General features: G+C 42.3%; 1 protein-coding gene across 5 annotated transcripts in view; it reads left to right on the top strand.

Moving 5' to 3' along the window:
- Positions 1-13,758, top strand: part of dhx29 (DEAH (Asp-Glu-Ala-His) box polypeptide 29) — a 145,360-nt gene that overhangs the window by 9,646 nt on the left and 121,956 nt on the right. For all 5 annotated transcript variants that reach the window (XR_010975181.1, XR_010975179.1, XR_010975180.1 and 2 more), the window contains exons 2-4: positions 3,613-3,692; positions 7,215-7,328; positions 8,356-8,485. Coding sequence is in view for 2 of the 5 variants with exons in the window: in XM_068032986.1 (XP_067889087.1) it covers positions 3,613-3,692; positions 7,215-7,328; positions 8,356-8,485 (324 nt within the window). In the remaining 3 variants the exon portion in view is untranslated. The remainder of the gene's footprint in view (positions 1-3,612; positions 3,693-7,214; positions 7,329-8,355; positions 8,486-13,758) is intronic.

Raw genomic sequence — 13,758 nt, 5'->3', positions numbered from 1 at the left:
CAGACTGGAGGGTGGTAGACAGTGGTGTTCCTCAAGGGTCAGTGCTTGGACCAAAGTGGATGTTCCCGATGGTGGGGGGAGTCTAAGGATACGGGGTAAACCTTTCAGGACTGAGATGAGGAGAGATTTCTTCACCCAGAGAGTGGTGAGCCTGTGGAATTCGCTGCCACAGAAAGCATTTGAGGCCAAAACATTGTATGTTTTCAAGAAGGAGTTAGATATAGCTCATGGGTCTAAAGGGATCAAAGGGTATGGGGTGAAAGTGGGAACAGGTTACTGAGTTGGATGATCAGCCATGATCATAATGAATGGCGGAGCAGGCTCGAAGGGCCGAATGGCCTACTCCTATTTTCTATGTTACTATGTTTTGACATATTCCAATATCTAAGTCATTTATATATGAGTAAAATTTCAAAATTTGCAGATGATAGCAAACAGTGAGGATGATGCCAATCTACTGCAACGGGACATAGGCAAGCAGAATGGGCAGACAAGTGGCAGATGGAACTTAATGGACAAGTATGAGATGATGCATTTTGGCAGAAGGAATAGGAAGGGGCAATATATACTTAATGGTACAGTTCTGAAGAGTGTTCAGGGACAGAGGGGCTTTGGGGTTCATGTGCATAGATCTTTGAAGGTGGCAGGGCACAGAGAATAGTTAGAATAGCATATGGAATCTTGGGCTTCATAAAAAGAGATATTGAGTACAAAAGCAGGGAAGTTATGTTGAACCTCTATAAAGCTCTGGTTAGGCCACAACTAGAGTATTGCGTCCAGTTCTGGTCACCACACTTTAGGAAGGATGTGAGGGTTCAGAGGAGATTTACCAAATGATTCCAGGGTTGTGAGAGTTTTAGCCGCAAGGTTAGGTTGGAGAAGCTGGGGTTGTTCTCCTTGGAGCAGAGAAGATTTAGGGGAGATTTGTTAGAGATGTACAATATTATAAAAGCAAAATACTGCGGATGCTGGAAATCTGAAATAAAAACAAGAAATGCTGGAACCACTCAGCAGGTCTGGCAGCATCTGTGGAAAGAGAAGCAGAGTTAACGTTTCGGGTCAGTGACCCTTCATCGGAACTGTACAATATTATGATTGTTCTGGTAAGGTCGACAAAGAAAATCTGTTTCCATCAGGTGATTGTACAAGGACTTGGAGACACAGATGTAAGATATTGGGCAAGAGATGGGGAGGATGTGTGGAAGAACTTGTTTACGCAGCGAGTGGTAATATAACTCGCTGCCGAAGAAGGTGGTGGAAGTGGAAACTATCAATGATTTCAAAAGGAAATTGGATTGGGCACTTGAAGGTAAAAAACGAAACCTGCAGGGCTATGGGGATAGAGCGGGAGAATGAGACTGACAGAATTGCTGTACAGAGAACCAGCACAGACACGGGCCAAAGGCCGCCTCCTGTGCCGTATTGACTGACTCGGACAGCAGGTATCAGGAGCTCCTGGTGAGCAGCACAGCTTATACATGATGTCTGAATGTCTTTCCACCATCCCCTTGAACATGGACATGCAGCATATTCCATTGAACCTTTAGATTAGATTAGATTAGAGATACAGCACTGAAACAGGCCCTTCGGCCCACCGAGTCTGTGCCGAACATCAACCACCCATTTATACTAATCCTACACTAATCCCATATTCCTACCAAACATCCCCACCTGTCCCTATATTTCCCTACCACCTACCTATACTAGTGACAATTTATAATGGCCAATTTACCTATCAACCTGCAAGTCTTTTGGCTTGTGGGAGGAAACCGGAGCACCCGGAGAAAACCCACGCAGACACAGGGAGAACTTGCAAGCTCCACACAGGCAGTACCCGGAATCGAACCCGGGTCCCTGGAGCTGTGAGGCTGCAGTGCTAACCATTGCGCCACTGTGCCGCCCTGTATGTGTGTTCTCATACCTGGCTTCCAGGTAATGCCTTCGGGCAAATGTTGTCCTAAGTCTCAGCAGTGGAATGATGTACATCTCGCCTGTTTGATCCCTCAGATACCTCACTCGCTTTATACTCACAGATGAACATGGGTGAGGTACTTGGGAATATGAACTTCTGAAAACCATGAAATCAGACTGCAGTATGCAGAAGTGTGGAAGAGGAGGGGAGAACGTGCAAGTTGCTCCCCTGTATTTAGGAGCATAACTTCATGTAGGACAGTAAGCTGAACAAAAAGTTCATTGATTTTGCATGGTGTTACACAGTATTTACCCTTGCTACTGCTACTCCAGTTTTGAATACCCAGTTACTAGATATAAGAATTACAGTGCTGTATACTTTTTATTTCTTTATGTATTTATTTCAATAATGTTTATCAAAGATGAGTCAATGCATTTTATATAAAACAACTCAACACTGTCAAAGTGAGTTGCTTTCTAAGTCTATTTTGGCCTAATAGTAGTCTTTCCTCTTCCAAAGGAGAGCCAAGCAGCTGCCACTTGGAGATATTTGAAATAATCATCCACCTTTGATCTTGTGACAAGATTAGACCTAAAATGAGTCTGAATGGTTTTGAAGGCATTGGAAAGGTTAAAAGTTAATTACCGTAACTGTGCTTTAATTCCCAAACCACCTGAGAATATTAGCTCAATGTATTAGGAGATCTTCATTGTTGTTGCCAATGGGAAGTCAGATATGTATTTTTGTCTTTGTACAAGGTATGATAATCCTTTTCTAATGTATTATTCTGTTGCGAAGGTAAATCTATATCCTGAAGACAACGATTATTCAGCAATCTCGGTTTCAGGCCCGAGATTAGTTGTTCGATTTGGTGAAATGTGATTTCGAAAATGCTAATCTGTTTCAAGCTTCAAGTCAGAAGTATTCTTTTAATTTTAAAAATTGTTTTATATCTATTTAGTGAATTAAATTTCTTATAAATTGGATTGTGTGTTGTTTTGTGATGACAGGAGTAATATATGATGTAATTCATACTTATTTTGCTGCTTGGGTGGCACTCTGTTTATGATGGCCTGACCAAAGGTCAGGCTCTGTTAATTGCATAAATTGAAGTGTTCAGTGTTTGGTCAAAAATGTTAAGGGTTAGCATGTGGTGGACAGCTTCAGCTTCCATCTCAAAAGCTCGTAATTTTAAGATTTATTCTGTTCTGCTGTAAGCACACTTCGAAATATCTGTTGATTTACTCTTTTTAATATATTGATCCAGCAAAGCTTTAATGACACTGCTCATGATAAATCAATGGATGCGCTGTTTTATAAGGACTGGAACTTTATACTATTTAATTAGTTCATTGCTTTGCTTTTAAGATATCAGTACATACCTCTCTAAGGCTGGAAAGTCTAATTGACAACATGCTGGATGAGGTCATTCAGCATTAATTTAAGGAGCTACAGACATCGACTCCAGTATTTTACCTTTTTGGAGAGTTCCTTTTTATTTTTACATTAGTCTTTAAGTGTGACACAAATTAATTCGATTGACAGGAAATGTGTACCAGATGAAGATGTGCATGAAGTATCCTAGACGTTTTCTTGAATTTTGTCTTTGGGGAGTTTTGCTGTACGGTATAGTAATATGAGCAGGAATGTACTGAACCAGTGTTCGCAGATTTCAATTAATACAGTTTTCTATACTCCAGGTCCAAAGACATATAGTTTTGGCACAACCTCCATAAATGAACTGAGTACTCCTGGAAGTTTGGATAGATCCATCCTTAAGGTGATTATATCCAGTCATGTAATTGCAAGGTTGTTGAAAAAAAAGTTTGTAGTAGTTCTGTTCATAAGAAGTAGGAGTAGGCCATTCGTACCCTCAACGTTGCTCCACCATTTGTTAAGATCAAGGCTGATCTGATTGTGGCCTCAATCTCACTTTTCTGCCTGCTCACCGTAAGCCTTGACTTCCTTGTAGATCAAAAATCTGTCCAACTCAGTCTTGAAAATATTCAATGACCCAGCCCCAACTGCTCGCTGGGATAGAGAATTCCAAAGATTAATGACTCTCTTGGAAAAGAAATTCCTCCTCATTTCCATCTTAAATGGAAGGCCCCTTATTTAGAAACTCTGCCTCCAAGTTCTAGATTCTCCCAGGAAGGGAAATATTTTCTCAGCATCTACTCTGTCAAGCTCCCTCAGAATCTTATGTTTCAGTAAGGTCACCTTTCATTCTTTAAACTCCAATAACTATAGGCCCAACCTGGTCAACCTTTCCTCCAAAGACACCCCCTCCATCCCAGAAATTAGCCAAATGAACCTTCTCTGAACTGCTTCCAATGTAAATATATCCCCCCTCAAGTAAGGAGACCAAAACTGTACACTGTACTCTAGGTTCAGTCTCACCAATGCCCTGTACAATTGGAGCAATACTTCCCTACTTTGAGTGCATCCCCCTTGCAATAAATGCTAACATTCCATTCGCCTTCCTAATTATTGCTGTACATGCATACTAACGTTTTGTTCGTCATTTGCACTTCTTAAAAATTCCCCCTCTTTTTTTCTTATTTCCTCAAAATACTGACACTGTCACTTGATGACCAAGGTGGACTGGAAACCTACTTCCAGGTGTATGTCTGTGTAGTTCTGTAATGGCCACCATTTGCTGTGCAGCTCATTCCAACTTGCTGTACTTTTCTGGGGAAGTGCTTAATCTCAATTTTGCAGTTGTCTTTGTTAACAACTTGGACGATATATTTGGAAATGAGCACTTTAAGTCTGCTTTGTCAATGCTATAGAACTTGCTATATTCTGTGTTGGTGCTGATATTACCTCTAACCTAAACTTTAACTAGGGGAGCATTCTCCAGAGATTCTTGGCTTCCAATTTGCATTTCTCACACCAACTGTGTCTCAGTCTCTGACAGAGACTGTCCCAGAGCAAAATTATGGGAACATTCAGGCTGTAGACTTGCATTCATGAAGAATTGGTTAGCTATTCATACTCCGTCTTATCAGCAGAGAGAGAGAAAAATCCTATTTCATGAACAGTCTTTGTAGAATGGTTCTTGCACAGAACGAGGCTGTTCAACCCATTGAGTCCACGCTGGCAGTCTGCAAGAACAGTTTAGCAAGTTCCACTATCCCACCCTTTCTCCGTAGCTCTGCAAAATTTTTCTTAGCTGAAACAAATCCCTTTGGAAAGCCATGATTCAATCTGCCTCAGCACATTGCAGGTCCCAATCGCTGGCTCCGTAAAAATAGTTTTTCCTCTTGTTTTTGGTTCTTCGGCCATTCACCTTAAATAGGTGTCCTCTGTTTTTCAACCCTTCCACCAATGGGAGCAATTTCTCTCTGTCTACTCTGTTTAGATCCCTCATTATTTTGAACATCTCTATCAAATCTCCTTTCAACATTCTCTTCAGGGGGCTTCTCCAATCGATCCATGTAACTGAGGTCTCTCATCCCTGGAACCATTCTTGTAAATCTTTTCTGCACCACCTCTGAAGCCTTCGTGTCCTTCCGAAAGTGCATTGCCCAGAATTGGTCACAGTTCTTCAGTTGAGGCCAAACAATGTTTTATAAAGGTTCATCATAACTTCCTTACCTTTGTACTGTATGCCTGAATGTATAAAGACCAGAATGCCTTTTCAACCATTTTCTTAAAATGCCCTGCCACCTTCAATGATGGGTCTCTGTTCCTGCACCCTCTTTAGAGTTATACCCTTTATATGGCCCCTCCTCGCTCTTGCTACCAAAATGTATCACTTCACACTTCACGACATTAAATTTTATCTGCCACCTCTCTGTCCATTCCACCAGCCTGCCTGTATCCTCTTAAGTCTGTCATTACCTGCCTCACAGTTCACAATACTTAGTAGATTGTGTCATCTGCAAATTTTGAAATTGTGCCTTTGTACACCTAGGTCAAGGTCATATAATAAATATCAAGAATAGCAATAGTCCTAGTGCCAACTCCTGCCACTGTCCCTTTGATTCCATAGACTTCAACTTTTCTGGCAAGCTTATTGTGTGGCACTTTGTCAAATGCCTTTTGGAAGTCCTTAGACCACATCAACCCCTTTACCCTGTAACTTCATAAAAAAAAATTCCATCAGGTTAGCGAAATGCTGTTTGCCTTTAACATCCATGCTGGCTTTTTTAATTAATCCACACTTGTCCAAGTGACTGTTAATTTTGTCCCGGATTATTGTTTCTAAAAGCTTTCCCACCACCAAGGTTAAACTGACTGGCCTGTAGTTCCTGGGCTGATCCTTTGACATTTTTTGAACAAGGCTGTAATATTTGCATTTCTCCATCCTCCATCCCAGGATCTAAGGAGGATTGGAAGAGAATGGCCAGTACCTCTGCAATTTCCACCCTTAATTCCCTCAGAATACGTGAATGCATCTGATCTGGTCCTGGTGACTTGGCAGCCTTTCTAACGTCTCCTCTGTCAATTTTTAGTCAATCCAGTATCTCAACTTCCTCTTTTGCTATGACTTGGGCAGCATCTTCCTTGGTAAAGCACTCAGCCATGCCCTCTATCTCCATGCATAGATCCTCTTTTTGGTCCCTAATCAACCCCACCACTCCTCTTATCTTTTTACTATTTAGATGCCTTTAGAAGACTTTTGGATTCCCCTTTATGTTAGTTGCCATTCCCTCCTTATACTTGATCTTTGCTGCTTATTTCCTGTCTCACTTAGGCTTTGAACGTTCTATAGTCAGCGTGGTTCTCTCTTCTATTGTCAACTTGTTATTTGTTATATGTGCCCTTTGCTGCTTCACCTTACTCTCTATCTCTTTCGTTATCCAGGGAGCTCTGGCTTTATTTGCCCCTTTGCCCCCTTGTGGGAATGTACCATCTCCTCTTTAATGGCAGCTCATTGTCTTATTATGGATTTGCCTGCCAATCTTTCATTCCAGTTTATCCAGGACAGATCTTTTCTCAACCCACTAAAATTGGCTCTCCTCCAATTAAGTATGTTTACTCTAGATTGCTCCTTATCCTTTTCTAAACCAGGATACTGTGATCACTGTTCCCTAAATGTCCCCCTACTGACACTGGACTTGCTTGATTCTCTTGGCCCTATTCCTCAGTACCAGATTCAACAATGACTCCATCCTTGTTGGGCTGGAAACAAAATGGTCAAGAAAATTCTCCTGAATGCACTTCAGAAATTTTTCTCCCTCTCTGTACTTTACACTATAAGTATCCCAGTCTATAGTAGATGTTGAGTGGAAAAACATAATGATCTATGATTTGGTCATTCTTTTTCAAGTCTTACTTCAATTATTTCTTAAAGGTGGTCATCAAGTCTGAGCTAGAACAAAAAATTATAAGATTGATCAACCAATTCAAAACCCAACATTGCAAATCAGGAACCATTTCTGGAAGGCTCACCGCAAAAAAACTACAGGTAATGCCATTTGATTCAACACTTCATAGTATTCCAGGAGCTTCAGGGGAACTTTAGTTTGTGCTTGCAGTTACTATAGGACAAATTATTTCATGTCCAGTTATCTATAAATATGGAGAATGGCACTGTGAATAACTGCAGTGACTATATATTTTGCTGACGCTTCGTGCCGCAAAATTGCTGGCCATTGAATTTGAAATTGATTTGTAACTTTGCCTTCGGTGAGCTGTCGCACCAATGACATTTCCCTCTTCCCCCTGTGAGCAGTAATGCACTGATGTTGGCTAGCTTATGATAGTGATATCATATGTAGTAGCAGTAGGAAGAAAATAATATAGATGAGTATTATAAAGCAAGTATGAGTTTTAGTTAAAAAAAAAAGACACAGTTCTACACTTGAAACTAAATATTATTTTCCATAAAATATTCAGCAACATACTTTTTAAATTCTTGTGAGCTGTCGTGCAACATCAAGCATGATGCCACATTCTTGTTAAATTTAATTAAGAAAGCTGTTCTGAATCTTAAAAACAGACTTTTGCAACATAGATTTGTCTTTGAAAGGCACAAAAGCAAATTTCAGGTTAATTTAACTGTAAAGCTGCCTGTTCCATAAACTCTCTGTAAGCATTTAAAGAAAGTTAACAGTGCTTGGGGAAAGTGGCAAGCATGGCTATGCATATTGTGGGCAACAGGTGATGTAAAAATTGCAGGGAAGTTTGTTAAAATAACAATATTCAGACTCTTAATAGTCTAATGGTGGTTGGGAAAGGAACAGCTTTTGTTGTGCTTAAGGCAGTAAAACATTCTTGAGATTCACATGAGGTTTGTTTCAGTGGTTTGATATCTAACCTTTTAACTGGTGTCATCTTCAATACTGGCATTGTCTCTGATCTCTAAATTTTCCCACAAGATTAGAAAATTTTCAATTAAATACAAATGAAATCTTTACAATTTCAAACATGAAAAAAATTAAGAATTGTTCTAAATTTATATTAAACTTATTAACTGAGTGTTGTCTGTGCAGGACCTATACACAGCTTTGGAAGGATTCTCATTTTGTGCAGAGGACATTGAAGAAGCCATGAAAAATACTGTCATTTATGGTGGGGACCTTCATTCTGCTCTGGACTGGTTGTGTTTAAATCTTCCTGATGGTAAGTTGTTTGAATAGCAGTTTGTTGTAGCAATCTAACTAATTTTATCTGTAATAAAAATGAAATAGTACTTTTTTTTATTCATGGGAAGTGGGCGTTACTGGCTATGCCAGCATTTATTGCCCATCCCTAATTGCCCTTGAGAAGGTGGTGGTGAGCTGCCTTCTTGAACCGCTGCAGTCCATGTGAGGTAGGTACAATGCTGTTAGGAAGGGAGTTCAAGGATTTTGACCCAGTGACAGTGAAGGAACGGTGATATAGTTCCAAGTCAGGATGGTGTGTGACTTGGACAGGAACTTGCAGGTGGTGATCCCAGGCATCTGCTGCCCTTATCCTTCTAGCTGGTAGAGGTCACGGGTTTGGAAGGTGCTGTCGAAGGAGCTTTGGTGCATTGCTGTAGTGCATCTTGTAGATGGTACGCACTGCTGCCACTGTGCGTCGGTGGTGGAGGGAGTGAATGTTTGTGGATGGTGTGCCAATCAAGCGGGCTGGTTTGTCCTGGATGGTGTTGAGCTTCTTGTGTGTTCTTGGAGCTGCACCCATCCAGGCAAGTGGAGAACATTCTATCACACTCCTGACTTGTGCATTGTCGGTGGTGGACAGACTTTGGGGAGTCAGGAGGTGAGTTACCCGCCGCAGGATTCCTAACCTCTGACCTGCTCTTGTAGCCATGGTAATTATATGGCTACTCCAGTTCAGTTTCTGGTCAGTGGTAGCCCCCAGGATGTTGATGGTGGGGGATTCAGCAATGGTGATGCCATTGAATGTCAAGGGGAGATGGTCATTGCTTGGCACTTGTGTTGTGCAAATATTACTTGCCACTTATCAGCCCAAGCCTGGATATTGTTCAGGTCTTGCTGCATTTCTACATGGACTGCTTCAGTATTTGAGGAGTCGCAAATGGTGCTGAAAGTTGTGCAATCATCAGCGAACATACCCACTTCTCACCTTATGATTGAAGGAAAGTCATTGATGAAGCAGCTGAAGCTGGTTGGGCTGAGGACACTACACTGAGGAACTCCTGCAGTGATGTCCTGAAGCTCAGATGATTGACCTCCAACAGACATCACCCTTTGCGCGAGGTATGAGTTTTCCCCCTGGTTCCCATTGACTCCAGTTTTGCTAGGGCTCCTTGATGCCATACTTGGTAAAATGCTTCCTTGTTGTCAAGGGCAGTCACTCTCACCGCACCTCTTGAGTTCAGTTCTTTTGTCCATGTTTGAACCAAGGCTGTAATGACGCCAGGTGCCGAGTGGCCCTGTCGGCACCCAAACTGGGTATCACTGCGCAGGTTATTAATCAAGTGCTGCTTGATGGCACTGTTGATGACACCTTCCATCACTTTGCTGACGATTAAGAGTAGACTGATAGGGCAGTAATTGGCCGGGTTGGACATGTCCTGCTTTTTATGTACAGGACATATCTGGGCAATTTTCCACATTGCTGGGTAGATGCTGGATTTGTAGCTGTACTGGAACAGCTTGGCTCGGGGCACGGCAAGTTCAGGAGCACAGGTCTTCAGTACTATTGCCGGAATATTGTCAGGACCCATAGCCTCTGTAGTATCCAGTGCCTTCAGTTGTTTCTTGATATCACGCGGAGTGAATCGAATTGGCTGAAGTCTGGCATCTGTAATGCTGGGGACTTCAGGAGGGGGCCGAGATGTCTCATCAACTCAGCAATTCTGGCTGAAGATTGTTGCAAATGCTTCTGCTTTATCTTTTGCGCTGGTGTGCTGGTCTCCTGGCTTGATGGTAATGGTAGAGTGGGGCACATGCTGGGCCATGGGGTTACAGATTGTGGTTGAATACAATTCTGCTGATGGCCCACAGCGCCTCATGGATGCTCAGTTTTGCATTGCTAGGTCTGTTCGAAATCTATCCCATTTAGCACTGTGATAGTGCCACACAACACGATGGAGGGTATCCTCAATGTGAAGGCCGGACTTCGTCTCCGCAAGGACTGTGCGGTGGTCACTCCGACCAATACAGTCATGGACAGAAGCATCTGCGGCAGGCAGATTGGTGAGAACAAGATCAAATATGTTTTTCCCTCTTGTTTCTCTCACCACCTGCCGCAGACCCAGTCTAGCAGCTATGTCCTTTAGTACTCGACCAGCTCGGTCAGTAGTGGTGCTACCGAACCACTCTTGGTGATGGACATTGAAGTCCCCCACCCAGAGTGCATTTTGTACCCTTGCCACCCTCAGTGCTTCCTCCAAGTGGTGTTCAACATAGAGGAGTACTGACTCATCAGCTGAGGGAGGGCAGTAGGTGGTAATCAGTAGGAGGTTACCTTGCCCATGTTTGACCTGATGCCATGAGACTTCATGGGGTCCAGAGTCGATGTTGAGGACTCCCAGGACAGCTCTCCCCCAACTGTAGACCACTGTCCCGCCACTTCTGCTGGGTCTGTCCTGCCGGTGGGACAGGACATACCCTGGGATAGTGATTGCAGTGTCTGGGACATTGTCTGTAAGGTATGATTCCATGAGTATGACTATGTCAGGCTGTTGCTTGACTAGTCTGTGGGACAGCTCTCCCAACTTTAGCACAAGCCCCCAGATGTTAGTAAGGAGGACTTTGCAGGGTCGACAGGGCTGGGTTTGCCATTGTCGTTTCTGGTGCCTCGGTCGATGCCAGTGGTCTGTCCGGTTTCATTCCTTTTTATTGACTTCGTAGTGCTTAGGTACAACTGATTGGCTTGCTAGGCCATTTCAGAGGGCATGCAAGAGTTAACCACATTGCTGTGGGTCTGGAGTCACATTTAGGCCAGACCAGGTAAGGACAGCAGATTTCCTTCCCTAAAGGACTTAGTAGCATCTTGCCATTTTCAGCCCCAGAAATTACTGGTCCCTCTTCAGTCATGAAGAAAGGTCATCGACCTGATAGATCTGTTACTCCCTCTATAGATGCTGTCTGACTTGCTCAGTATTTTCTGTTTTTATTTCAGATTTCAAGCATTCACAGTATTTTTACTTTTGTATTCCAAAGTATATTTTGCAATATTAAACAGCTGTTCTCTTAAAACAATCTATCATTGGACTTGCTATGTGCATCACCTTAGAAAATCTGCTCATGTAGTAAAAACAATATATCTAGGGTGCATTTCCTTGACCATCACTTAACCGTTTTATTGTCACATTGGCTGTCTCAATAATCATGGTCAAAATCCTAGTCAAATGTTTTGCTTCACACTTGTGGTTTGGCTATTTTACTGGACTCAAACAGCAGGGCATCATATCGGTTGGAAAATAAGCAGTATAGTATAGCCAATAATGAAACTGAAGGTCAGATAAAGTCATGTGCATGTTCAAAATGCTTTTCAGTTACAGTGACAGATCCAGTTTTAAATTTAAGCCTCTGCATTTAACGAGTAGTCAGTTGGAACATTTCGTTCATAGCTATAGTGAGAATTTTGGTTGTATACACTTGGGCAGAGAGTGACTAATGGCAAAAGTTTGGTTATAGGAATTGTTGGGGACTGGAAGTTTAGGAAAGATGATGGCTATGATGAAAAGCTTCTATTGTTTAATTGTTGCTACTCGGCTTCTATTTTCAAGAACAAAGAAGAGTACAGAACATGAACAGGCCATTTGGCCGTCAAAGCCTGCGCCAATCTTGATTCCTGTCTAAACTAAAACCTTCTGCACTTCTGGGGACTGTATCCCTCTATTCCCATCCTATTCATGTATTTGTCAAGATCCCTCTTAAATGTCACTGTCGTACCTGCTTCCACCACCTCCCCCGGCAGCAAGTTCCAGGCACTCACCACCCTCTGTGTAAAGAACTTGCCTCGCACATCCCCTCTAAACTTTGCCCCTCTCACCTTAAACCTACGTCCCCTAGTAACTGACTCTTCCACCCTGGGAAAAAGCTTCTGGCTGTCCACTCTGTCTATGCCACTCATAACTTTGTAAATCTCTATCATGTTGCCCCTCCACCTCCGTCGTTCCAGTGAAAACAATCCGAGTTTTTCCAACCTCTCCTCATAGCTAATGCCCTCCAGACCAGGCAACATCCTGGTAAACCTCCTCTGTACCCTCTCCAAAGCCTCCACGTCCTTCTGGTAGTGTGGCGACCAGAATTGCACACAATATTCTGTGTGTGGCCTAACTAAAGTTCTGTACAGCTGCAGCACGACTTGCCAATTTTTATACTGTATGCTCCGACCGATGAAGGCAAACATGCCATATGCCTTCTTGACTACTTTATCCACCTGCGTTGCCACTTTCAGTGACCTGTGGACCTGTACGCCCAGATCTCTCTGCCTGTCAATACTCCTAAGGGTTCTGCCATTTACTGTATACTTCCCACCTTTATTAGATCTTCCAAAATGCATTCCTCACATTTGTCTGGATTAAACACCATCTGCCATTTCTCTGCCCAAGTCTCCAACCGATCTATATCCTGCTGTATCCTCTGACAATCCTCATCACGATCCGCAACTCCACCAACCTTTGTGTCGTCCACATACTTAACTCATCAGACCAGCTACATTTTCCTCCAAATCATTTATATATAATACAAACAGCAATGGTCCCAGCACTGATCCCTGCAGAACACCACTAGTCACAGCCCTCCATTCAGAAAAGCACCCTTCCACTGCTACCCTTTTCCAGCATTATTTAGTGATAATGGGTTCCGAAGAAGGGTCACTGACCCGAAACGTTAACTCTGCTTCTCTTTCCACAGATCCTGCCAGATCTGAGTGGTTCCAGCATTTGTTGTTTTTATTTCAGATTTCCAGCATCCTCAGTATTTTGCTTTTATTATTTAGTGATAGTTGGAGGTCCAACTATTTTATAATGTAATTTTGTACAGCATGAAGATGCAGCCAAAATGATTTGAAAATTTATATAAGTTCAATTCATTTTGAGTTGCCAATATAAAGGAATGAAATCAAGAGGTAAAAATAAAGCTGGGCATTGATAGACCGATCTGTCTCATGCTAATAGGACAATATTTTGCTCCATCATTCAAATGGTCTTCAACTACAGTGGCTTTAATTGTGGTAAAAATTGGTCAAATGAACAAAATTCTTATGTTAGAATTCCCTATTGATGCTGTTTTATTCCATATCTTATTCTAGTTATTCTATATGCTTTCTATTCACTGAGGTTACAGCTTTGTGCAACTGCTCTTTTGACCAGGTGCCTTCTGCAATATCAAGACAGTAGACAAGCAATGTGCTTCTAGACTCTACTGCTCTTTAACTGGATACAAGGAGGCAAAGAAGAACATCTTGTGGAGAAGAATAGAATCTGTTCAGCA

Source organism: Heterodontus francisci, chromosome 1 (genome assembly GCF_036365525.1).
Source record: "Heterodontus francisci isolate sHetFra1 chromosome 1, sHetFra1.hap1, whole genome shotgun sequence".
Classification (NCBI taxonomy): domain Eukaryota; kingdom Metazoa; phylum Chordata; class Chondrichthyes; order Heterodontiformes; family Heterodontidae; genus Heterodontus; species Heterodontus francisci.
Note: the sequence above shows the minus strand (reverse complement) of the source record. Positions and strands in the feature narration are given on the sequence as shown.